This window comes from Dipodomys spectabilis, unplaced genomic scaffold (genome assembly GCF_019054845.1).
Source record: "Dipodomys spectabilis isolate Male_0828 unplaced genomic scaffold, ASM1905484v1 ptg000213l, whole genome shotgun sequence".
Classification (NCBI taxonomy): domain Eukaryota; kingdom Metazoa; phylum Chordata; class Mammalia; order Rodentia; family Heteromyidae; genus Dipodomys; species Dipodomys spectabilis.
Genome location: NW_024870890.1, coordinates 575,079 through 599,569, shown reverse-complemented (window position 1 = coordinate 599,569; position 24,491 = coordinate 575,079). Strand labels below are relative to the sequence as shown.

At 47.8% G+C, this 24,491-nt stretch overlaps 1 protein-coding gene across 4 annotated transcripts in view; it reads left to right on the top strand.

The window, feature by feature from the left end:
• The window catches only part of Dst (dystonin), a 327,245-nt gene that overhangs the window by 102,075 nt on the left and 200,679 nt on the right, over positions 1–24,491 (top strand). For all 4 annotated transcript variants that reach the window (XM_042696942.1, XM_042696940.1, XM_042696939.1 and 1 more), the window contains one exon: positions 17,976–18,037. In XM_042696942.1, coding sequence (XP_042552876.1) covers positions 17,976–18,037 — 62 coding nt within the window. The remainder of the gene's footprint in view (positions 1–17,975; positions 18,038–24,491) is intronic.

The window sequence follows — 24,491 nt, the reverse complement described above, 5'->3', positions numbered from 1 at the left end:
ATTGCGTTTGAGCTCTTGCTTGGTGGAGCGAACTGGTCTTTGCTGGCCAGTGTGGTCAGCCTGTGAGATTCTGCTTGTGGCTGTTGAAGCTGGAAAGGCATCTCCTTGCAGAATGGCATTTTCTCGTGGGAGGAAACTCTGCCTCTTTGGTGCAGAAAATGACAACAGGAAACTTGGTGGCCCGTCCTGTCAAAAACCAGAGGCAGCCATTGGCCCAAATAAGAGGGTGTTCAAAACTGCCCTCTCCCATGTTCCTGACCACACTTAAGAAACAAGGTATATTTGAGCAGCAGTGCTGTTATTTCTGAGATTAAGAAGAAAACCTCTCCTGGAGAAGAGAGCCAAGTATACAATAGATTATAGCATATACTTTAAAAGTGATTTCTAGTTGGGTACTAGTAGTTCATGGCTGTAATATTAGCTTCTCAGGAGGCTGACATCTAAGAATCAAGGTTTGAAGTCAGCCTGGGCAGAGAAGGTCATGAGACTCTTATCTCCAATTAACCACCAAAATGTCAGAAGTGGCTCTGTGGCTCAAGTGATAGAGTGCTGTGTTAGCCTTGAGCGAAAATGCTAAGGGACATGGCCCAGGCCCTGCGTTGAATAAGCCCCTGTACCAGCACAAAAAGAAACAAAGAAAAAAACTGTTTTTGGAGGGCCGAGGCTCTCTCTAGTTAATGTCGTTGTCCTGTCTAATGTTAATGGTAGAAGAGTGCCCAAGTTCTACTGCCTTGTTTCCACCAAGTGGCCCCTCTGAACCCATTTTCCCACCTGCAGAGCGTGGGTGATGGCATGTGCATGTGCTCGTCAGGGCTGTGCTGTGCCGTGTTTTACTGTACGATATTCGTTCTGTGTTCTGGGCCTTTTTTTTTTTTTGGGTCCGGGTCGTGGGCCTGAACTCTGGGCCTGGGCGCTGTCCCTCAGCTCTTCAGCTCAAGGCTAGCGCTCTACCACTTGAGCCACAGCGCCACTTCCAGCTTTTTTCTTTTTGCTTATGTGGTGCTGAGGAATCAAACCCAGGGCCTCAGGCATGCAAGGCAAGCGCTCTACCACTGAGCCACCTTCCCAGCCCCTTCTGGGCCTTCTTAAGTATAATGATTCTTTTTTTGAAGTTGAATTTTGACCTTTCCAACAGTCTGGAGTTCACTGCAGTAAGGACTGGTCCAGCACCATGAACAGCTGCGGGTGGGGGGTTGGGGGGGTTGGCTGGCAGCCCAGTGCTGGCACCTCCCGAAGCAGGCATAAACTGCTCCCTGTGAGAGGGGCTGCGCACTGCCCCCAGGCTCCCAGCATGTGAGTGCAGCTGTGTGCAGAGCCGGGCAGAGGTCCTGCTGCTGGAATGCAGGGCAGTGCTGGGGAAGGTAAAGTCTGTTCCCATGAGCCCAGGCTCTGTCCTCAAAGAGGCCTTTGTCTCCAGGTCCTGTCAGAGTCTAGCTCGCAGTAAGTGTCAATATTTGATACAGTCCTCAGTTTCTGAATCCCACCGAGACATTCTGAATTTGTTGGAACCAGCAGTAGTAAACTCAAGCAAAAGCAATGACTAAGATCTTGCATGGTCTCTTTTGCTCAAGTCATAGCTGCTAAGGAGCTACCATGTTGAAAAGATTGAAATCTTTTCCTCCAGAGTTTTAAAGTGATTTTTGAATCTATGAAGCTAAGAAGAAATTGGCTCGTTCACGGAGATCAGAGAATATAATTTTAATTACAGTCTTATAAAACAAATTACTATGAAGTTATAGATCACTGATTCTCCTTATGTTGTTTTCTGATTATTTCTTAACTTTCTATAGTAACTAGATGAATCAAAATTAAATAATCAAAAGTAGCAGTGGAGTAGATGCTCGGGGGTTGGAAATTTCCCCTTTGGGAATGTGTGGCAGCTTCCTGTGATGTGGACGTTAGTGTGTTTCACATGATTGTTTCTTCGAGCTCACATTGTCCCATCAGGCTTCCAGGACATCTGTCTAATGGATGCCGTGTCTGTCTTCTTCTTGAAGGGTCTTAGTAAGCATTGGTTAAGTGTCTGTGCTTCTTCTAGGTTATGTTTTCTCTGAACTGCTTCTTTTTAGAAAGCTATCATTTACTGAGGGGCTTTTTAGTAGGTTTCCTGGGAGAGTTCCTGACTGTGTCTAACAGTAGTGAGACATTCTTTTTTTTTGGTGGGGGGAGGGTCCGGTCGTGGGGCCTGAACTCTGGGCCTGGACGCTGTCCCTCAGCTCTTCAGCTCAAGGCTAGCGCTCTACCACTTGAGCCACAGCGCCACTTACAGCTTTTTTCTTATGTGGTGCTGAGGAATTGAACCCAGGGCCTCAAGCATGCAAGGCAAGTGCTCTACCTCTGAGCCACCTTCCCGGCCCAGTAGTGAGACGTTCTGTGTTGCGGGTTTTCACTTTACCCTTCTTGTTAGACGATCTGCTGGGAGAATTCTGATGAGAGCGTCTGGAGCTAGGTCAGGTTCCAGCTCTGCCTGCAGGAGCACTGTGAGTGGGAGTTGGTGGAGAATGCTGAGTTGGCGAGACTCCTGTTTCGTCTCCCTTCCACATCTATCTCTCCCCGTGTAGGTCTCCAAGAGATGAAGCTCTGCTCCTGGAGGCTGAGCAGCCATGTTGAGGAGAGCCATGTTGGGATGGTGCCTTCTTGTTTCAAACCCTGCTCCAGCTTGGTAGCTGCCTGCTGCCTTCCACCTTAGTGGGGCTTCAGGGGGCTTTAGGGTTGGCCTGAGGTTAGGCCTGGTCTCTGCCTCAGGCTTCAGCTCACTCTTGGCTTGTCATCTCCCAGAGGTGGCCTGTCTGCTTGGTGGTGGGCTACATTCTAGAAGAAAATTCTGTTGCTGTCAGTGCAGTAGTTTCAGGAGAGCAGAGATAAGCTGAGTTCATCTACTCCATTCAGTCCAAACTGAGTAATAGTGACAGCCAAGAAAATAAGGTGGTGACAGTCCTCTGCCTGTTGTGAACTCCCTGTCTGCATGTCACCCTGGTCTTTGCTGAAGCGCATCTCTATGGGAGATCACAACGGTGCACAGCGCGTGCTATGTTGGACTGAAGGCTATACTGCAGGGTTACTTAATCCCACCACTGGAGGGCAGCTGGCAGCTGGTGTTAACACAAACCTTTTGGCTTAGCCTAAAAATGCATTGATTTTACCAAAAAAAGCTTGACATTTCTTCTTAAGGCAGCAATAGTGAATTAGCATTTGACACTTCATTTTCTGAATACCATTTATACTTCCACCAGATGTCCCAGAGAAAATCAGAAATTATAATCATTCCTCCTCATCTTCTTCCTCCTCTTCCACATCTTCCACCTCTTCCTCCTTCTCTTCTTCCTCTTCCTCCTCTTCTTCCTCTTCCTCTTCTTCCTCCTCTTCTTCTTCCTCCTCTTTTTCCTCCTCTTCCTTTTTCCATTAGTCTTGGGGCTTGAACTCTAGGCCTGGGACCCTGAGCTCCTTTTTCTCAAAGCTAGCACTCTACCCCTTAAACCACACCTCCACTTCTAGTTTTTTGGTTTTAATTGGAGATAAAAGTCTCATGGGCTTTCCTGACTGGGCTGGCTTCAAACCTCGATCCTCAGACCTCAGCCTCCTGAGTAGCTAGGATTACAGGCGTGAGCCACCAGCGCCCGGTGGGAAATGTTTCACTTTAAGGTATTATTCATATTCTTGAGAATTGATAGCATATCACTTTAGGAAACTTTAGTAGAGCTATTGCTTAGTCAGCCTGGCTTCTCTCAGCCCGTGATCACATCTGTGCTGTCTGACCTAGCACCGTGCCTCAGGCTCTGTACTTTTCCAGGTCTGCAATCCATTATTTTCCTGGAGAGTTTTCCTTCATTCTTCATATTTAAAAATCAAGACATGGGCGTTAGAGCTGTTTCTGGGTTCCTGTTTGCTTATTTGCCCTAAGTCCTGGCAGAAGAAGTAGGTAGGAATGACTTCAGGCTTATCACTGATATCCTCTACGTTATTCTGACACTGTGAGCTACTGCTTTTCCTTGTACCATCCCATCTCCCTGGCTCTCCAGGGCTAATATATTAAATATTAACCTAGTATATTATTTAATAATATTATCCTATAGGAATATATTAATAATCTGTTAACAAATCAACATATTATTACATATTAAGTGCTCTCTCCTGTGTCTCAGTTTCTGTTACATCTGTGTGTTTACTGTATTTTTTTTTTTTTTTTTTTTTTTGGTTGCTGGTCCTGGGGCTTGAACTTGGGGCCTGGGTGCTGTTCCTGAGCTTCTTTGTACTCAAGGCTAGCACCCTATCACTTGAGCTGGAGTACCACTTCTGGCTTTTTCTGGTAGTTTACTGGAGATAAGAGTCTCATACTTTCCTGCCCAGCTTGCTTGGAACTGTGATCCTCAGATCTCAGCCTCCTGTGTAGCTGGGATTTCTGGCTCAAGCCACCAGCGCCTGGCTTGTGTTGTTTTAAAATCATCATTTTAGAGTCCTTCCCTTGTTAAAAAGTAAATTCACTGTGCATCAGGACAACAGCTCGCCCACACCTCTGGGTTTACTTCGTCGCTTGCTTGCACAAGAAGGGGCCACACGGAAGAGGCCAAGTGAGCCTGGGCGCGCAGCTCAGGTCAGGCCAGCATGGGTGGTTCCAGCCTCAGCACGGAGTTTCCAGAGTAGAAATTTTGCATGTTACCTTTGGTGGAGGGTGTTCTAATGCTTTATAGTTACCTTTGCTATCCCTGGTGGGAACCGGTGCCTCTCTTAATGAAGTACTTCAGCCTATAACATACCCAAACTATGTTGTATCAGTGTGTGCAGTGTCTAGGATTGTCTTTATGCTGGTTTCTTGAACTATGTTGTATCAGTGTGTGCAGTGTCTAGGATTGTCTTTATGCTGGTTTCTTGAACTATGTTATATCAGTGTGTGCAGTGCCTAGGATTGTCTTTATGCTGGTTTCTTGAACTATGTTGTATCAGTGTGTGCAGTGTCTAGGATTGTCTTTATGCTGGTTTCTTGAACTCATCCTACCCTAGGAAGTGAAGTCAAGTTTCTGCTTACATGGTCTTTATTTAATTATGTCATCTCTTTACTTGTCTTTAGTTTACTTATCTGGACAAAAAGAAGAGTGGACAATAAGTAGGCACAACTTGGCTTCTGTGAATAGAATGTAAAGTGGGCCAGGGCTTGTGCCCGCTCCTGTGTGCAGCTGGCACCGCTATCTCGTGTCTCAGTCAGGGTGAACATCCTTGGGCTCTGGGAGCTTGTTTATGAAGTGAGGGCCACGAAGATATCTAATCATCTAGGTCATGATGGGATGGAATGAATTTCACCTGTGAAACTGGAGCCTAGCTGGCCTGTTGGTGATGAAATCCAAGAAATGTAGGCAATATGTAATGGGCCCTGCTGCATAATCTTTCTATAAAACATTTATGAGTGAGTAGCCTCGGGCCTCAGTCATATCAAAGATGGGAAAGAAAAGCACTGACTGACTGCTTTGATTTCGTGTGTACGGGGCTGGGGACTGAACCTTGGTCTCCTGCAGAGCAAGTGCTCTACCACTGAGCCCCACCCCTCACCCTCATTAGCTCTTTTCAATTTTTTTGTCCTTACTGTGAAGGAGATACACAGAGGGGTTACAGTTACACAAGCAGGCAAAGAGAATATTTCTTTTTTTGGATAGTATCACTCCTTCCCTTGTTCTCTCCCAGTTTTTCTTCCTGTTCCCCGCACCATATTGTATAGTTCACTTTCAACATAGTGTCCAGTGAGTACCACTGCTGCATTTGTTGACCTTTGTTCCTCCATTTCTGTGTACCCCTACCCTTCCAAGGAAAGATAAATGAACGAATAAGCTGAAAGGAAAAGAAGACAAAAACAGCAACAAAGAAAAAACCCTCTTGTTTCCATTTCCTGGCGGTCATTTTGTTAAGTATTGTTGTATATGATCAGAAGTGCATAGGCACTGCGCCTCTCATATAGTTTTAGAGTCCAGTCTTAGGCCAGTACATCTTCCACAAAGAAGTCAGAGAGTCTGTGGGAAGCTGGTATGGGTGGATCTCACACAGGGGCTGTGAGAGAAATCACAGCTTTGTGCCCCTGCCTGGGAGTGAAGGGGAGGGGGAGGGGCTGCCCCCAAAGTCCCCTAGTCCTGGGGGAGCAGCTATGGGAGTCCCCCCTGTAGTCCTCAGGAAACAGAAGTCTCAGCTGGTGCCTAGACCCCAGCCCCGTGCCCTCCCCAGCTCTCAGATCTGTCTGTCTGTCTGGCAGAGCCTCACATCCTGTCAACAGCTCATCAACTACCCTCCACCCATCCCCTTCCCATGGCGCTTTCCTCCTCTTTTGCTGGAGACTCAGACCAGAGATCTCTTTCACATGCCTGGCTTCTGCATGGTACTTTCCCTCTAGAACCTTCCTTTAATTTGTGTTACTTCTTCCAAATGTTTGGTTGGAATTAACTCTCATTCATGCAGTTCTGTTCTACTTCGTGCTTAATTTCACACTGCAGCGACTTTTCTGTAACTCTTGGGATGGTAGAATGTAAGCAGAGAACCATACAGCGCCAGCTGATGCTCTCCCACATGGAGACATGGCCCACATGTGGCTGGCAGTTAATTTTACGCCAGTTTTCTGAGCATCGGTTTTGTCTAGTTCTTCTTCCTTCCCCTTTCTCCGTGGAGCTTCCTTCTTTCCAGTGGCCTCTCTTCCTGAGTGTTCTTCCTTCTTTCCACGAATGTTTAAATAACTTTTCTCTACTAGGTGGATGCTCATTGCTGGGACTGCAAAGGAAAAATACAAGGCCTCTTCTCTGAGTTTGTTCTGGTGGGTCTGTAGCGCTGGGTGCAGAGGGTACAGGAAGCCTGGGAGAGTGCAGCAGGGACAGAAGTTCCAGGATACGAAGTGATTAAGGAGGTGAAAGTCAAGGCCGTGTGCCAAACAGGCTGGCAAGTGGCACTTGCTGTGAAATGGTTTGAGTAGAAAGTCTTAGAAAATTACTTATTAAATTGCCAGTTGGTGACTTGAAGTTTATAGTTCAGCCACTGGGGGTCGCAAGAAACTGAGCAGCGAAGCTCCTAGAGTAGGGAGAAGTCAGAGCAGGGCTGTGGTCTCTTTCAAAGGGGGCGTGTGTGTGTGTGTGTGTGTGTGTGTGTGTGTGTGTGTGTGTGTGCGTGTGCGTGTGCGTGTGTGTGTGTGTGTATGTGTGTGTTTTGCTGGAGACATTTTAATTCTTAATTATTGTACTTCCAGGTTGAATTCCTACAGATCAATCTATTTGCAGTGTTGGGTCTCATCGGAGCAGTTTTCTAGACTAGATGTTCCCACACCTTCCGTAACTGTGTACTTGACCTGTGGCACATTGCTCGCGGAGGGAGGAATGGGGGAGCTGGCTTTGCTGCGGGCCCTAGCACTGGAGCGCCCGGAGACCACTTTTCCTCCCACTCGTGGAGTGGTCTGGAGGGGAGGTGCGGGGAGGTGACCAACATGGGCCAGTGTGGCACGGGGCAGAGCCAGAGCTTGCCCCGCTAGGCGGACCCTAGGTTTAAGCAGTGCAGTTTCTTTGCCACTTTCTCTGGCGTCCTACATGAATCTGGTTGCCACCTACCTAACCACTGGTAAGCAGTGGAGGTGGGTGGCTGTGGTGGAATCTCACTGAACATGGCTCAGTTAGGTCAGGAAAGGAGACGTTGCATGCTCATGACTGTCAACAGTGGTGTGGGGACATCTGGTGTTACGGGCAAGGGACGCTGCTGTGTGCAGATGCTCGCTGTCCCAGCCTCAGCGCTGGACACCTTCCCATTGTGATAGCAACAGCTTCGGCCCGTTGGAGCTGGTGCCCTATGGCGCCTGTGTGGCCCCTACTGCTCCATCTCGCTCCAAACCACAGCCCCCTCTGCCTTGCCCGCACCTCTCACCAGAACCAAAGTCCCACTGGCTGCCCCTTGCTCTTCAGATGGGCAGGAGGTCCCGCTGGTCCTGCATCGTTGCTGCATTTTCTCTGTTGGACTTTGGAATGTCCTAAGGCAGGCTGCATGTGCTTCTTATGTAGTTCGTGCATTGGGGGAGTTTTTTCCCTAAGCTTAGCACATATTCTAAAGTAGAAAATGGGCTTTGTTTGTTGTTCCTGCAAGCCAGTGGTGGTCGCATAATCCAGTTGTGGTTATGTCATAGTTCCTCTTCTGGTCTTCCCTTATTCCTTTCCTCACTCTGAAGTATGCTCAGCTTCTGGGTAGCTTGGGACTGGCTGAGCTTATTCAGGTCTTGTAGCACAAAGGACAGGACATTTTATCCATAGCTAGTTTTGACTTAGAAATTATTCTTTAGGTTTTAGATACTTATATCTAGTAACTATGACATCATATCTTTTTTTTTACTTAGGTTTTTGAAATCCAAGTTTGAGTTAAAATCATAATAAATGTGTTGTTTTGATTTTGGGGGTCATGTATACCTATAGCTGTTGGGCTGCATCTTTAGATATACTGTAAGGCATCTTGGACTTCAGGTCCGAGGCTTCTGGGTGAGCAGAGCCAGGGCTGATGGGAATGGCCTGTCGAGAATCAACAGAGCCATTTACCCACAGCACCCTCTGCTTGGTGGCACAGAAGACAAGAGGGGCGTTCAGAAGGAATACATTGTCAGAACCCATCTGGGTACAAAGTAGAACAAAGGAAATCTGCCTTCTCCGTGTCAGAGTATCTTGTTCTCATTTTTTCCAAGACCAGAATCTATGGATGAGCTGTGTATGTCTTTTACTGGATGTCTTCCTTTTGAAAGCTTCATTTTACAAAGAAGTTACTGTTTGCACCAGCGATCTCTGGATTGGCCTTTAGCACTGCTGAATTCTTTCCTTCTCATCTCTGTTGGTGAAAGAAATGGACAGTCTTGTGTTTTGTGTTTGAAAACTTCACTAGCAATAGCACTAGATGAATTTCCACAATGTTTCATGTAGACAGACTCTTTCTTGAGACACAGCACTTGTTGTTTGTTCCTGGCTGTGTTCTGGCATGTCTCTGGCCACACCAGTCACTGTTACTGTAACCCGGCAGCTGCCACATGACCTGGGGGTAGCCACGGCAACGAGCACCTGCCTAGCTGGTGAAGGTGCGTCCAGAACACGTGTCCTTAATTTGTGTTCATTCTTTTTCTGCCTAAAAATTCTCTCCAAAGGAATCTGGTGGCTGTCATTTAGAAACAGTACTCAAGAGCCCCACTGACCTGCCTGGGCTGCGGGGTGTGTGAGGTGGCGGAAGCCATCAGGGCTGGTTCTGGGCCACCCTCAGCGTGGTGGAGAGCGAAGGCAGCTGGTGCCCTGGTGTGGGCCCCATCCGTGCGGGGTGTTGCCGCAGGCATGTGGTCTCATGTAGAAGCTGGGGTGCTAGAGGAGAGAGGCAGATATTGGGGGTGCAGGGGGGCTTTCTTGGGGGGATGGAAATGTTTTATGTCTTGCTGTGGGTGCTGGTTATAGGATTCAAATAGTTGCCTAAGCTCTTGGGACTAAGAGTCTCTTGTTTACACTATATTGGAAGTGAACTTTACAACTTTGGGCTGGGGGGGGAGGAGTGAGGGAGGTGGGGAAGGGAAGGGGTAGTGGGAGAACAACAAAGGAGGAGGTAACATTGCTCGACAAGAAGTGTGCTCATTGCCTTACTCATGTAACTGTAGCCCTCTGTACAGCACCTTCACAATAAAATAAACCTAAAAATAAAAGAGTCTCTTGTTTACGGAGGCAAAGCTCCTTTCTCAGAGCCCCGCCCTGCTCCTCACCTCGCAGTCTGCGAACTCCGTCTTGCTGTTCTCTCTTGTGGGTGGAGGCAACACGAGCTCACTGTCTAGCTGGCTGGGAGATGCCCTGGGCTGGGGGCAGGCAGGGGTGGGCTTGGACTGCGTGGGGCCGCCTCTGCACAGACGCATACAGATTCACCTTGCGCTTTTGCCACTAGGTGTCAGGTGAGGCATGCCGTTAGAATACCTTGATGCCTTCTACTGGGTGGGGCTCAGAAGCCCTGCAATTTCAGTCATTGGCCAAGGTAGTGAAGACCCTGGTGATCGGCAACCGCCAGGCCACAGGTAGGCCACAAGTGAGCCCTGTTCTCTGAGGGAGCCCCGAAGTTTGTCTTTGAAAATAGTCCTCATCATTTTGAATGGCCACCTGAGAGGGGGATGCGCCCAGGTTCTCAAGGAGCCCTGGGTATGAGAGACAGCCCCAGGAGGAGGCAGCGCAGCTTGGCTCGGCTTTGAGGCACAGACAAGAGCTTCAGGTTTAAGTAGAGAAGCGATTAGGGCCGGGGTGAAAGGTGGCAACAATGGCCTTTCCATCCCATCGTAGCTGTGGCCCTCTCAGGATTGGTGTGTGTGTATGGGGGGGGGGTCCTGGAGGTGGCAGAGTTTCTGGAGTGGGGTTGAGTCTGCTGCAGTGTGTCTTCTGAAGCCCACGGGGCACACGTGGTAGTCTGGGTCTAAGCCGTCTGTGCTGCTGGACAGAGGGCCAGCTCCTGATGCAGCAAGCCCAGGGCTAGCACTGCCATTGGTTCTCAGGGCCCCCTCTCTTCTCCCTCGCTGACTCCACGTGTCCCCTCCTCTGGTGCCCTGCTGGCTCACTGGGTGGCTCTTTGGTGGTATAGGACTAGAAAGAGCCGTGCGTGAATCATGGCTGGCCCTGAGGTTAAAGCGAAACTGCACTGCACTGTCTGTTCTGTGAAAAATTACAATTGGTTAGAGCAGGCATTCAGGCGTGTCGGGGCCCTCTGTATGTGACCGTGGCACGGGTCAATAGTACCAGCAGGCACGGCCCAGAGCGCCTTTGGGGCCAGGGCCTGCTCTCCATCGCTAGACAAGCAGAAGGTTGTCTTGGTAAAGATTTTTCATTGTGACCTTGTGCAGAATGAAGAATTTCTCTTAACATTTTCTGCATTTACATATAGGAGTTCATGAAGATTGGTGAGATGACTGATTTCTATTATTTCTTTATGTTTTATTATTTTTGCTCATTAATGGGCTTGAACTCAGGGCTTGGGTGCTGTCCCATAGCTTTTTTACACAACACTAGTACTCTACCACTTGAACCAAAGTCTACTTCCAATGAATTGATTTCTTTCTTTTTTTGGGGGGGGGGGGTCCGGTTGTGGGGCCTGAACTCTGGGCCTGGGCGCTGTCCCTCAGCTTCAGCTCAAGGCTAGCGCTCTACCACTTGAGCCACAGCGCCACTTCTGGCTTTTTTCTTTTTGCTTATATGGTGCTGAGGAATGGAACCCAGGGCCTCAGGCATGCAAGGCAAGCGCTCTACCACTGAGCCACCTTCCCAGCCCTGAATTGATTTCTTAACATTGGGGACACTTGGTTTTCCTCTTCTGGAATTGTATAGCAAAGCACCTGCTTGCTGGGTGTCCTTGCCTAGTTTCTTGGTGCTAGATTCTGTGTGGGTTCAGTTTCCCTTATTTCATTTGGGGGAACCCAACTCTACTGTTTGCTTCCTTATAGGAACTTTGGGCTAGGTTAAGTTCTTTGAAATTTACTTGTTTTCTTTTAATAAGAAAGAGACATGGATGAATGTAGTAGTAGTAGTAGTAGTTGAAGAGAGAGAGGGCTTTAAGCCCTAGCTAGCTCTCCCTCAGCTTTTTCCCTCAAAGCTGGCACTCTTACCACTTGAACTATGCTTCAGTTCCTGATTTTTGCTGGTTAATTATATAGAAAAGCTTTGAACCATGGGGCTGGGAAGGTGGCTCAGTGGTAGAGTGCTTGCCTTGCACGCATGAGGCCCTGGGTTCAATTCCTCAGCACCACATAAGCAAACAGGAAAAAAGCCAGAAATGGCACTGTAGCTCAAGTGGTAGAGTGTTAACCTTGAGTTGAAGAGCTGAGGGACAGCGCCCAGGCCCTGAGTTCAGGCCCCAGGACCGGACCCAAAAAAAAGAAAAAAAGAAAAGCTTTGAACCTCAAGCCTTCAGAGTAGCTGAGATGACAGATGTGAGCCACAGGCACCACACCCACTGGTGGATCATTTTGAGATGATGTGACACACATATTGCTCAACGTAGTGACCTTGACATTTAATTGAGTTACTTGATACATATTTGCTGATTGATTAGATATACAATAGGTAGTTTTTGTTGAGGACCTTGCTTTCACCTTACTCATACTTTGTTCTGGTGTTGCCTGTAACACACTGATACGAGAAGGGTTTTATAGATAAGGAAACTTGAGTTTGACAGAAGTTGCATTGTTTTCCCAAGCTGAAATCCCTAGCCAGTGTCCGTGCTGAAACCTGTGCCCCCGTTCCTGTAGGTTCCATGTTCTCCTGCTGGCTCCTGAATTGTATTTTCCATTCCTGTTGTTGCTGTCTTCCTTAGCTACTGAGTTCTTTTTATACAGTGTTCTAAAGTCTTGACATCTAATTATTTAATTAATTTATGTAGGCATAGTTGCCTATACATGGAAGGAAAGTGGAATTTTCAGAAACTTAAGGTACCACATTTTTTTTAATACTTGGGAAAGCATATGCATCCACTATAATTTATATATGTGTGAACATATCTGCAAACGATATTCACACATATATATATCTACACACATACATACATAGAAACACATGTACAGTACATCTAGGCATGTACATGTACACATACACACACAATTACAGCAACAAGTACTGAACCACTGAGCTTACCCACAGTGCTGTTTTAATTTATTTTTAATTTTTATTTTTGTGCTGGTCCTAGGGTTTGAACTCTGGGCCTGGGGACTGTCCCCAAACTTTTGTGCTCAAGGCTAGCACTCTACTTCTTAAGCCACAGCTCCACTTCTGACTTTTTGGTCGTTAATTGGAGATAAGAGTCTCCTAGTCTTTTTTACCTGTGCTGGCTTTGAACCGTAATTCTTAGATCTCAGCTGCTTGAGCTAGCTATGATTATAGGCATGAGTTACCGACACCTAGCTGTCTTTATTTTTATAGGTGCTACTGAGAGTATCTTATATCAATTGGAATTTATGGTGAACTGTTTCATTTTCCATATGCATATTGGTTAGAATGGTAATTTTCACAATTAAAGACTTTAGAAACCCTATATTACCCAAGATATTCCTAAATACAGCAGATTATTTTAGATGCCTTTGGTCTGCAAATGTTAATTTGTTCTAATCCATGTGTATACTATCTGTGTACTTTGGGATATATTTGTCACCAGGCCTCTGATCTGGAAAGAAACGCCACTCTCATAAAGTTTTAAGAACAAAACTGTACTTTTTGCAGGGATCTCGGCCACGGGGACAGGGAAGGCAGGGATGATGGCACGCACTGAAGTGTGGAAACTGTGTTGTGGTGATTAGAACTCTCTCTGTGTTCTGTCTTCCCTGTGCTCAGGTAAGAGAAAGTAGACTAAAGGGTAGACTGCAGGAGTTTTAGGTTGAATTCTTGACCAGTCTTGGGAACAATGTGACTTCCTTTTCCTCTGTTCTCAGCCACCAGTTCTGCTGGTGTTCAGCCAGACAGCCGTGCAGACCGGAAGGCAGGGGATGTGGCCAGTGATGGTATGGAGGGCATACACAAAGGCGTTTGTGGGGAGATTTGCGCCGCCCATTGTTGTACATCTCAGCTTACCTAGCACATTCTCTGCCCTTGTCCTGTCTCTGGATTTGTGACAGATGCCAGTGAAAACACACTGCATTTAGTTTTGTGGTAATTGAATGTCAAGCAGGCAAATTCCTGCCTGAATTCCTAGTTCCTGATCTGTGCATGCTGCTCATTCATTCATTCATTCATTCATGCATGCATTCTTGACCTGACCACAGCCATCTGCTTAGGAGCAAGTCCACCCAGATGGGGACCCTCTGCTCTGACCTTAATCCTTCTTTATCTGTGTCTTCTAAGTGATTTACCCAGTATTCATTCCATACATTTGTGCCAGCTGTAGCAGTGGGGTCTGCAGATGCAGGAAGCAGTTACAGCAGACAGCACCATTGTGAGATCAGCTGTAGGCTTCTTGTATACAGGACTTTACAATAACTTAGCTAAGAATTTAGTAAGCACATTGTTGCCATTCCAGCCCTGTGTCCTGAATTTTGCAAACCTTTTATGATATACAGTTTGATGACATAACTAGTAGAATTTTTCTGGTGAGAATCTTTTTTGTAGCACAGTTAGGTGGGGGACGCTATGGGCGTAGTCAGTGGTGGCTTGGGTGCTTAGCCTGCACAGACCTGGCTCTAAGTAACTGGTGAGTTGAGATGGGCTGTGTAGGCGGAGAGCAGGCTGTGACTGAAGTGCAGAGGCTGAAGCAGCCTCCCAGTCTGCAGCCCCACCCTGGTGAGTCAGACCCCTGGAGGAAGGGGCCGCAGTAGGAAAGTACAACAGTACCGCCGCAGTGGGAACGTTTGGGAAGAAGTTTCAGTTAGAACAGTGTGGGCTCCCCACCCCTCCACTCCTGCTCAGCCCACCTGGCTGCCCCTCCTGTCACAGTCCTGTGGGCAGGGGTTGCAGTGAAGGGAAGGCTTGTCCCATACCGCAGGTAGATGGGAAACAACTATTAAATACGTTCAAAGAAGTTAGAACAGATTCTTTAATATTTCCCCTACAAAACCCAAAAATTGTGTGTATGACACAGTGCTCATATGTGCATTACTCATGAGTGATTTGTATATGTTGATAAATATTCTGATGATAAAACTGAATTCGGGCTCGAGGTTCTAGAACGCTGGTTTGGTATGTGTGAGACCCCAGATTTGAGCCCTAACACTGCCAGAATTAAAACCATGCCCAGTCCTTACTCATACAGATCTCCTTCCAGCTCCGTGGATTTCCTGCCTCTCCTCCACACAGTCACTGATGTGTTCCGGAAGTTCCATCTCTTCCTCCCCCGCCCTCCCCCCATGACTGTATTTTATGAATTAGTTATTCCTTTAAAAACTGTCAGAAGTCGCAGTATCAGCTCCCGAGCCTGTGCTGCAGCCCTGGCCGGTCAGTGTAGGAACCTTCTCAATAAAGTTGCTTCTTTATTAACAATAAATAAATAAAAACTGTCAGAACATTGCTTCCCAAGCATGAAATTCAAACTCTGTGTCTGCTTTTTGCAAGCTCCATCCCCGCTCTGATGGTGACCCCCAGGCAGGCATGCAGTACCTCTGTTTCTTCATGAGTAGGTGAGGGTCTTTAGGACTGTAATTTGCAAGGTGTGTGTGAGTTATGTGTGTAACAGAACAACTGCAGATACTAAATGTGCTCGAAAGTGTGTGTCGTTGCTGTATTCCTGAGCCTTTCTCTGGTAGAGGCGGGCTCTAGAAGGAATAAGATGATGAGAAAAGTGATGTGGGGTGCCTGGACAGGTGCTTAGAGCTGTGAGCGCAGCCAGGCCGACGGCTGCAAGGGGAGGCAGCACCCGCGTGCTTCTTCAGAGTGCGCTGGTGACAGTTAATCTAGCTGTAATCTTCTCTTGGTATGATCACATAATACAGCTTCCTATTGCTGAAGATAAGGAGTGGCCATTTTTATTGGTTCTCAGGACTGTTGGCACATTTTCTTACAGGAAGGGCTGCTGTGCGTGTCGGAGGACGACAGGAAACTGGTGGTACCGCTCTGTGCGTGTTCAGAGCAAGGGTTCTTGTTTCTTGATACCGCCTGGATCATTTATTCATGTTCAGGAGTGATGTTCTTGCAAATTGAAGCCTCCTTGTTTTTAGATTAGGGGGTTCTCTTTAACCAATAAGGAAGAGACTTAAGAATCAGACTGAAGATCTCACTTAGCTGTAGACTTGGGCGTGCCTGCCACCCACTTGTCTGCCTACCCACCCAGGTGTTGGGGTCTTGAGTTTCTTAATTCCTCCAGACTCTAAATTTCACATTATTACCCAGCTTAGAGATAGATCTTTAGATTAAAAATAGATGTTAGAATCTTAGGTTTTTGTAAGATTCAAGTGTACATAAAGGAACTCTTGGCAGTGATGTTCCCCTGAGTGCGATGTCTGGCCTGCAAAGGGGAGCTTGGTGCATCTAGTCCGTCGCAAGCACCTCAGGCTAAGTTAAACAGGTTGGGCTGGGTGTCCCTTTCTACCACAGAGCAATCTGCCTGGGGCTTCCGTGAGGACAGGAGGACTCCACTCAGCTGTAAAAGCCAACATCTCATGCTTGCCTCATGGCACAGCAACACAAAGAATCAAAACTCTGCTTTTTGAAGCGGCTTCTTGTACAATAGCGTGTGAGGGGAAAGGGAAAGGACAGTTTGGATTCTTTGTAGTTACGGTTGACAGAACAGTAGAGCAACCTGCTTTTGCCTGTGTTTGCTTGAAAGGGGTGTTGACTAGTTCTAAGCTTGTAAGTAGGAGTGTCTAGTCAGAGTTTTCCTCTCTGCACACAGTTAGCTGGGCTCTGACGCACCCTGTGTGTAGGGAGGGAGTTAGGTCACCACTGTAGATCCCGGAGAATGATGGGGCAGCTTCTGAGAGAAGACCAGGCCTGGAGTGCCAAGCTGGTGCAGCTGATGTGTTGTATGGGTCAGTAGCTCTGCGGTCTGTCCTGAGCCTGTTTGTTAGGGTCAGCACCAGGGCTGGTCTGTCCTGAGCCTGTTTGTTAGGGTCAGTAGTTCTGCCGGCCTGTCCTGAGCCTGTTTGTTAGGGGCAGCACCGGTGCCTGTGCCCTGCCACTTGCACTCTTCCCGCTGGGGGAGAGGCTGGCATTACCTCTGTTGGCTTACGTGGGGGAGGGGAGCCAAAGGCGGGCTGTCAGTAATTGGGATGGAATCCGACCACTTGGAGATCTGTCCCTCCCATGGTAGTGAGTGGTGTAGAGTGTGTGTGTGTGTGTGTGTGTGTGTGTGAAGAACTTCAGTATTGATGGTGTGTGGAACAAAGTGCACTTAGCTTTGATTGGCTTTTACTGAAACAATGTAGGTTTGAATAACCATTGCTCTTTAAACCTGTCATTTTCCTGCTAAATTCTATTATTATTACTATTTACACTCACTGTTATATTTTTCCAACTACTTTGAACTTTATTAGGCAAACATAAACCTGTGCTTTCAGTTAAAGCTGATTGAAAATGAAATAATTTCAAGTAGAGCAGTGTTGTGGAACTCTGCTCCAAGCTTAGATGGGTAGTCTTAGATGGGATGATTTCTTTCTGTTGCCATAATAGCAAGTGCCCCAAATATAAATTTCAGCGTTAGCCATCCCTGACTGAAGTGACAGGAGGAATCAATCGAGGCCTGCAATCGGAAAATTAGATGGTGTCATAGGGAACACTCCCTTTTGAAGTAGTAAGTGTGCAGACTAAATCACAGTCATCCCAGGCGAAAATGCCTCCCCGACCCTAAGTTATGCTCTTGAGGAAAGTTGAGGCTTTAAATGTGAACCTAAAGATCACATTCGCTCTTTCCTCATTAAGCAGGAGCTTCAAGTGCACATTGGCTCTTTCCTCACTGTTGCCAGGCGATGGGAGCATGTTCGTGTTGGAGCCTCCCTTGCTTATGCACTGGGCCTGGTCTCTGAGGCTGGTTGTCAGTGTTAGAAGCAGCCTCAGGACTTGGAGACCCTGTGTGCTGTTGCACTAGTGTCCATGTGGCAACTGTTCAAGAAACTCCTGCTGGAAACATCCCCACATCAGCATGGCTTTCAGCTGCACTTCTGAGCCTGTGGCAGCTGCTGCCACCACACAGCCATAGTGATCAAAAGAAGGTAGGCCCTGGTCTCTGTTGACTGAGGCTGGTACTGCCCCTCCTGCTGCTGTGGAGCTGACTGCTCAGGGGCTCTGGAAGGTTCACACAGTCTCCCCTGAAGTTAGAGAATAGGGCGAATACCTCGTGGTGGTGGGGACAAGTACTTGCTTCATGGAGTAGTGCTGAGGGATATAGCACAGAAGAGAGAACCCTTATTGTCTTCTTATACATGACCTGCGTTGCTGAAATTTATAAGAAAATTTGTGCATGCTGAATGCTATCTTCTGCACATCTGTGTTCATTCATCTGCACAGGTGAAGAGTCTCTTATGCATAACTCTTACCACCCTTATTTTCTATCTCATTTTCATTTTCCAGATGAGCGAGACAAAGTCCAAAAGAAAACTTTCACAAAATGGATAAACCAGCATCTCATGAAGGTCAGTTTTTATTTCTTTGACATCGTGGAAGGGTGTGGCTCTGTGGGGCACTAGTCAGTGTATAGGTCTGAAGCTTCTGAGCAGCAAATGGAAAGTGGAGCGATAGTATTTCCTGTGCTTGGTAAACTTCTGTAATTGGTGTGTGGGCAATGATGGAGGTAGAAACCACTAATCACAGTGTGTCCATAAGGCCTATGATTATTGGACTCAGAGATCTCTGCATTTTAAGAAATCTGTAAATATTTATATGCTAGGGCATGGAAAAGCTGCATTTCTAGAAGCATCTTTTTTCTTTCTCTTTCTCGAGTCAAGTTTTGGAGTCAGGTTTATGTGGAGGCAGAAGATGAGCTGAGAACAAAATAACTTCTTGCAGTTAGCTTGGCCCAGGGACTGGCTTCTGTCTACAGTTCTTGTTCCTGGTTGTTAGTAGTTTTAGTTCTTAAATTAGTTGTAGTTCTTGTGCTGGGCACTGGTAGTTCATGCTTGTAATCTTAGCTACTCAGGAGGCTGAGATCTGAGGATCAGGTTTGACTCCAGCCCAGGCAGGAAAGTCCATGAGACTCTTATTTCCAATTAACCACAGAAAAAGCCAGAAGTGGCTCTGTGGCCACTAGCACTAGCTTTGAGAAAAAGTTGCTCAGGAATAGCACCCAGGCCCAGAGTTCAAGTCCCAGGACTGGCAACAAAAAATTAGTTGTAGTTCTTATATTAATGTTTATTTGTGAGCTATAGGTTAGTTTCAGAACCTGAAACTTACTCTCCAAAAATAGGCATATGACACAAAACTTGGAAATCGTTTCATGGAGTTGGATCCCACTGAAGCCTTCTAAGTCCTCAGATGGAGAGCTGGTGACATGGCTAAGCGGCAGAGCCCGGCCCCTAGTTGCAATCTCAGGACTTCCCAATAAAAAGCGCCCTAAGGATCTCACAGCTAACAGCTGCTCATTGTCTCGCCTCCGTGGGAAGAGACGATTATATCAGTTATATATTAATACAAAACGTCATGTTAAGTATAAATGTGAGTATATTATTTCAAGCATGTTGTATGCTTAAGGTAGACTAAGCAAATCTTATTTAAACTGTATGTTGCGTAAGAGTGGTACCAGAAATAGAGCCTCTAGAAATGATGCTTTTAAAAACTTCAGGTGCTTATCAGAAGGCCTGACAGCTCTGCCTCCCTCCCTCCCTGCCTGCACTGCTCGCAGGCGCCTTCTCTCCTCAGGGGGGTGGCAGCTGCTCCCCGCTGAGCTGGGAGTGGCCTCTGCTGGCAGGTCTGTTACTCCGGGCCTGTGTCTCCTGGGCGTCCCCAGAGTAGAAGTTGAAAGCCGCTTTAGGGTGCTTTTGTGAAGGAGGTTGGCCGCCCTCTGCACAGGCCTGCTCGTCCTGCGGGGACCACCCTGCACCCAGGTGGAAGGGACCAGGTCTCCCCAGGGACCGTGTGCCTGGTGGTGGGAGGGAGGGGGTCTCCCACAGTCTAAAGCAGAGGTGAGGAGCAGGTGAGAGTGCCAGTATTACTGTTCTCCTGTGAAGAGCCATCTGTGGCTCCTGGGCCAGCAGGCTCCAGGGTGTCTGGGGTGGGGGTGGGGAGTTGGCGCAGCAGGCCCTCTCCTACCATGTGGAGCATAGGTACTGGAGGTGGCCGGGTGGTGGACTGGACCCCTCCCTGGGGACTTGATGGGGCTGGGTAGGAGGAGACGACCTTCAGTAGAAATGTCCAGATACTAGGCAGTGGCTTGAGGATGGAGGCAGTGTTACTCATGCCTAGGACCCGTCACTGGCCTAGAAGGAATATTCTCTCTGGGCTGGCATTAGTGGCCCGTGTCTGTAACCCTAGGTACTCAGGAGGCTGAGATCCAGGGGACTGAGGTTCCACAGAACGTCAGCCTAGGCAAAATTCAGGAGACCCTTTCTCGATAGAGTGCTGATGCAGTGTTCTGTCCATGCCGCCCAGAGAAGGCCTGCCCTGAGCTGGTGGGACTCCAGCGTTATAGTTTCCTCTTTTCACAGGCTTAGCCTTCCTATGCCCCAGCCAGAAATGTGATGATAACGGCAGGTTGCTGTGTGCATTTAGGTCTGTGCACGTAGCCCTTAGCACACTGCTGAAGGTTCACTAAGTGGCAGATTGCCCCGCTGACCTCATACAAACTTGGAAAGTGTCCTCTACCTCCCTTACACACGGCCCTGCCTTTCCCTAGTTGCTGTCATTTTACTCTGTTCCTTTAAGGACAAGATGGAGTTGGAGATTCAGAGACTCTTGACATAAAAGTGGCCGAAGACGTGTGTGTCTTGGGGCCCTGCGTGGCTGGTGATGGCCACAGAATAAGGCGAGCTTATTCTGTCCTTTCCCTGTCTCCCTGCTCAGACCTTCGGGGCTGATTTGGGGTCTGAGCACTTTGTCACTCTTACCCTCCAATTCTCCATTGTCCTAGCGGGTTGGTGGCTTCCAGTCCTCAGTGTTCGCTTTACCAGAATCCCCCTGGTGGGGCCTCTTCCATCTGGCTCAGCCCCCAGTGCTCTGTCTGCCTCTTCTTTTTGGTTGAGTTGTCTGAAAGTCACAACGCTCTCATCCAGTATGGCTGCGTCACACACGGACCTGCTGCCATCCGCCTGTGGTTCCGGGGGGAACCATTTTCACTCTTCTCCTCCTCATTGTTCTGGCAGTTTGCTGTGAATCCCTGCCATTCAGGTTTCTGTGACTGAACTAAGACAGTCCACGGCCAGTGGGGATTCTGGAGTACAGACATTTGCTTCTGAAATGTTAGGTGAAGGATTTCAGGAGGCGATGTTTTCTTCAAGAAGTGTTTAGTACAGCTTTATTTAAAGTAAATAGACTGGTTAATTAAAATTTGCATTCCTTAGGGAGCAGATGCCACTGGATTTCTTCCAGATGTCTTAAATCTTAAGTGTCTGTGTTTGATGACTCAGCCTACCCTTAAACTCATTGCTCTGGCAACAGTGTTTTCCTTTTGATTCATCCTTTAGAGAACTTGTGAGAGTCAAATCCAGTTAACACGCTGGTGTCTGCCTTCTCTGTCTTTGCACTGAATAGAGTGGATTATTTGGCATGCAGTCCCCTTTCTAGGTTAGCTATTGGTGGCAAGAACACACCCATGTTACTCTTTAGCAGAGTCTAAGCTGTGATGCTGTCATTCCAGTGAGCCGATCACCGTTGGAAATACACTGGCTGCATTTGGCTAGATTTTACTGGAGAACCATTCTGCGTGTAAGTTGCTGACATTCTCTTACCACAGGCGCATTTACGTCCATCCTGTCTGACACAAGGGGCTCCTTCTTTGTGAACTACCTGTTTGTGATGGTCACACGTAATTCTATCTTGCTGCCTGTGGTACAAGGACTACACACCTAAGATTCAAATGCCACTGAGGGAGAACAGGTGCTTAACAGTTGCCAAAGATCAAGGGATTCCTTTGAATTGCTTATTTGGACCAGAAGTGGGACTAGGGCATGACTGTATTCAAGAAGACAAGTAGTTCCTAGGTGATGTCTCTATATGCAGTGTACAGAGGACCCACCCCCATGAAAGCTACAGTGGAAAGAACATTCCTGTGTCACATTAAATATGTTCTCACCATATGATAGATGAATTCCACAACACCTTGTAGTGTCACCTTAGTTTTGCCTGATTTTCCTTTGTTTTGAGTTATAATTGACGCATTGGTGCACGTGGAGAGGAGGGCGTCAGGACCCCAGCCCTGGGCCACACCCGCTGGCTAGAGCCCAGCTGGGTTCTGCCTGGCACACCAGTGGCTCGCTTTCTCTCTTGCACGGTGACTTTGGAGGGCTCAAATGACCGTGCCAGGGTGCCCTGGACACACAGCAGCGCCAAGGACTTCCTGGCTCCACAGAATCAATCATGCTATTCTTTGTTTTCTGATCTGGTGCTGGAAGGAAATTCTGATGCCCGAGCTGAGTACACAGTGCTTTTTGAGAGAACAGAAAAAAAGTGTTTGCTCCACTGATTGGCCACTGAGCAGTGATAGTAAATCAGAGCCACAGGTGAGGAGGAGATTTTTAAATTACTGATTTCACAAATCGCTACTGAAGCAACTGCTTTACTAAAGTAGAACACAGTGATTTTGGTTCTTAAAAATTAAAAATTAAAGTTTTTTTGTTTAAGACGTTAGGTTTATACCTGTTCTTAGTCTTCAGGTGGAATCAAGTCACTTGGAGGCATCAGAATCGATTGCTGGTCTCCACTTCAGGGGCCTCGGATCTATGGGATCTGGGGTGGGGGTTTCGGGACTGGCGTTTCTCACAAGCTCTAGAGGCTTTCACTTGTGAGAAATCCGATGCTGCTGAGCTGGGCCAGGCGTCTGCGAGCACCTGTGTTAGATCAGTCAGTTTCATTTGGCACATCCAATTGGTATTTTAATGTGATTTAGAAAATAGTAGTAGCTATTTCGAATTGAGCCACGCTGTCCTCGGCTCCTTGCTGCGTTCCGTCAGTGTTCTCAGAGTAGCGATGGCTGAGGACATGCCAGAGTCAGCCTCTCTCACGTTCCTGAGATACTCATGGCAGTTCTGTGGACTGGGCCTGACTGATAGTTTCCCTGAGGTTCCACAGTTTCTCCAGGCTGTATAGGCAGCCATCCCTAGGACTGTGTGGAAAAAAGTCTGCAAGAGGCCATGGGAAGCCCAGTCAGTCAGACGGAAGTTTACCTAGAAGTGAGCATTGTAACTCAGTCCACCAGACTCTAGTCCTTTGCTTTCTCTGTTATATCAAATTATTGAGCATAAATTTGGAGTTGACTTACTAAAGCTCACATTTACAAGTACGCTTCTCTCTCTTTTTTTTTTTTTTTGTCGGTCATGGGGCTTGAACTCTGGGCCTGGGTGCTGTCCCTCAGCTCTTCAGCTCAGAGAGCACTCTACCACTTGAGCCACAGTGCCACTTCCAGTTTTGTGGTGGTCTATTGGAGATAAAAGTCTCATGGACTTTACTGCCTGGGCTGGCTTTGAACCATGATCCTTAGATCTCAGCCTCCTGAGTAGCTAGGATTATAGGCATGAGCTACTGGCACCCAGCAAATACGCTTCTCTTAAAACCAAGATTTGAGGGCTGGGAAGGTGGCTCAGTGGTAGAGTGCTTGTCTTGCATGCGTGAGGCCCTGGGTTCGATTCCTTAGCACCACATAAGAAAAAGGAAAAAAGCCGGAAGTGGTGCTGTGGCTCAAGTGGTAGAGTGTTAGCCTTGAGCTGAAGAGCTGAGGGACAGCGCCCAGGACCAGAGTTCAGGCCCCACAACCGGAACCAACCCCCCGCCCCCCCCCCCCCCCCCGGATTTGACATTTTAATTTTATGTACATAGAGGAGGGTTGAATGCATTTTGGGAAAAAAAAGTCTAGTCAGAGGCCCAAAGTCCTGAATTTAGGAGTGAAGTCTTTTGAATTCAGGTTATATGCTTGTCATCCTTCCCGTACAGTGACAAATACCAAGAACATGCAACCGCAGAGGAAGAAGGGCTGATTTTGGCTCATGGTTCCAGAGGTTCAGCTCATGGTCCACTGGCTGCAGTGCTTTTAGGTCTGTGCCAGGCAGAGGTGTCGTGGCAGAAAGGCCTGGTGGAAGGAAGCTGCTCATGGCAGCCAGGAAAGGGATGGCATAGAGAGAGAAGGAGAGGGAGGACAGGGAGGAGGGGACAGGAGAGGGGAAGGAGAGGAGGAGACAGGAAGGAGGGAGGGGAGGGAGAAGGGAGGGAAGGAGAGGGAAGAGAGGAGGAGAAGAGACAGGAAGGAGGGAGGAGAGGAGAGGAGAAAGGGTAGGAGAGGGAAGAGAGAAGAAAACTGGGAAGGGGAGGGCAGAGAAGAGGGGAGAGGAGGCGCAGGAGAGGGAGGGAGGAGAGAAGGGGCAGGTGGGAGTGGCTCCACCTTGTAGCCCATTCAGCTGCGATCCCACCACAGCCTGGGCCACGCTCACATTGCAGGCCCAAACCAAGTGAGCAGCCACAGCCTTCGGCCAAACTCCAGCTGCTCTTCTGACTCCTGCCCTTTCCTTCCACAGCTTCACACGGGTCTCTGTTCGTGGGTGGTGGCAGTGGGTCTATTCATAGATGACATTTATTTGTTTAAGATTATCTGTTAGCTTTGTCCTTCTTAGTTCAAGATTCAGAAAAACAGTTCTGGCTAAGTGATTGTTTTAAAAAGTCTCTAATATTAAATTGAGGTAGGGTAGGTATTTTCTACAGCCTTATTGTATATATTATAGCCACGTTTCCTTGAGGATTCCTTTCCTTAGATTCAAATAGTAACCCGTTTCCAGGCTCTCGTTTACAGACATGAGGGAGAACCTGGATACTGTTTTCCAAGGAGCCTGACAGAGGAAGGCAGGCAGTGGAGGGGGTGGAGGACATGGCGAGCTATGCTGACCGAGGGGCTGGTGGTGACCGGTGCTGCCTCCTGCTGCAGCCCACAGGCCTCTCAGGCTCCCACAGAGC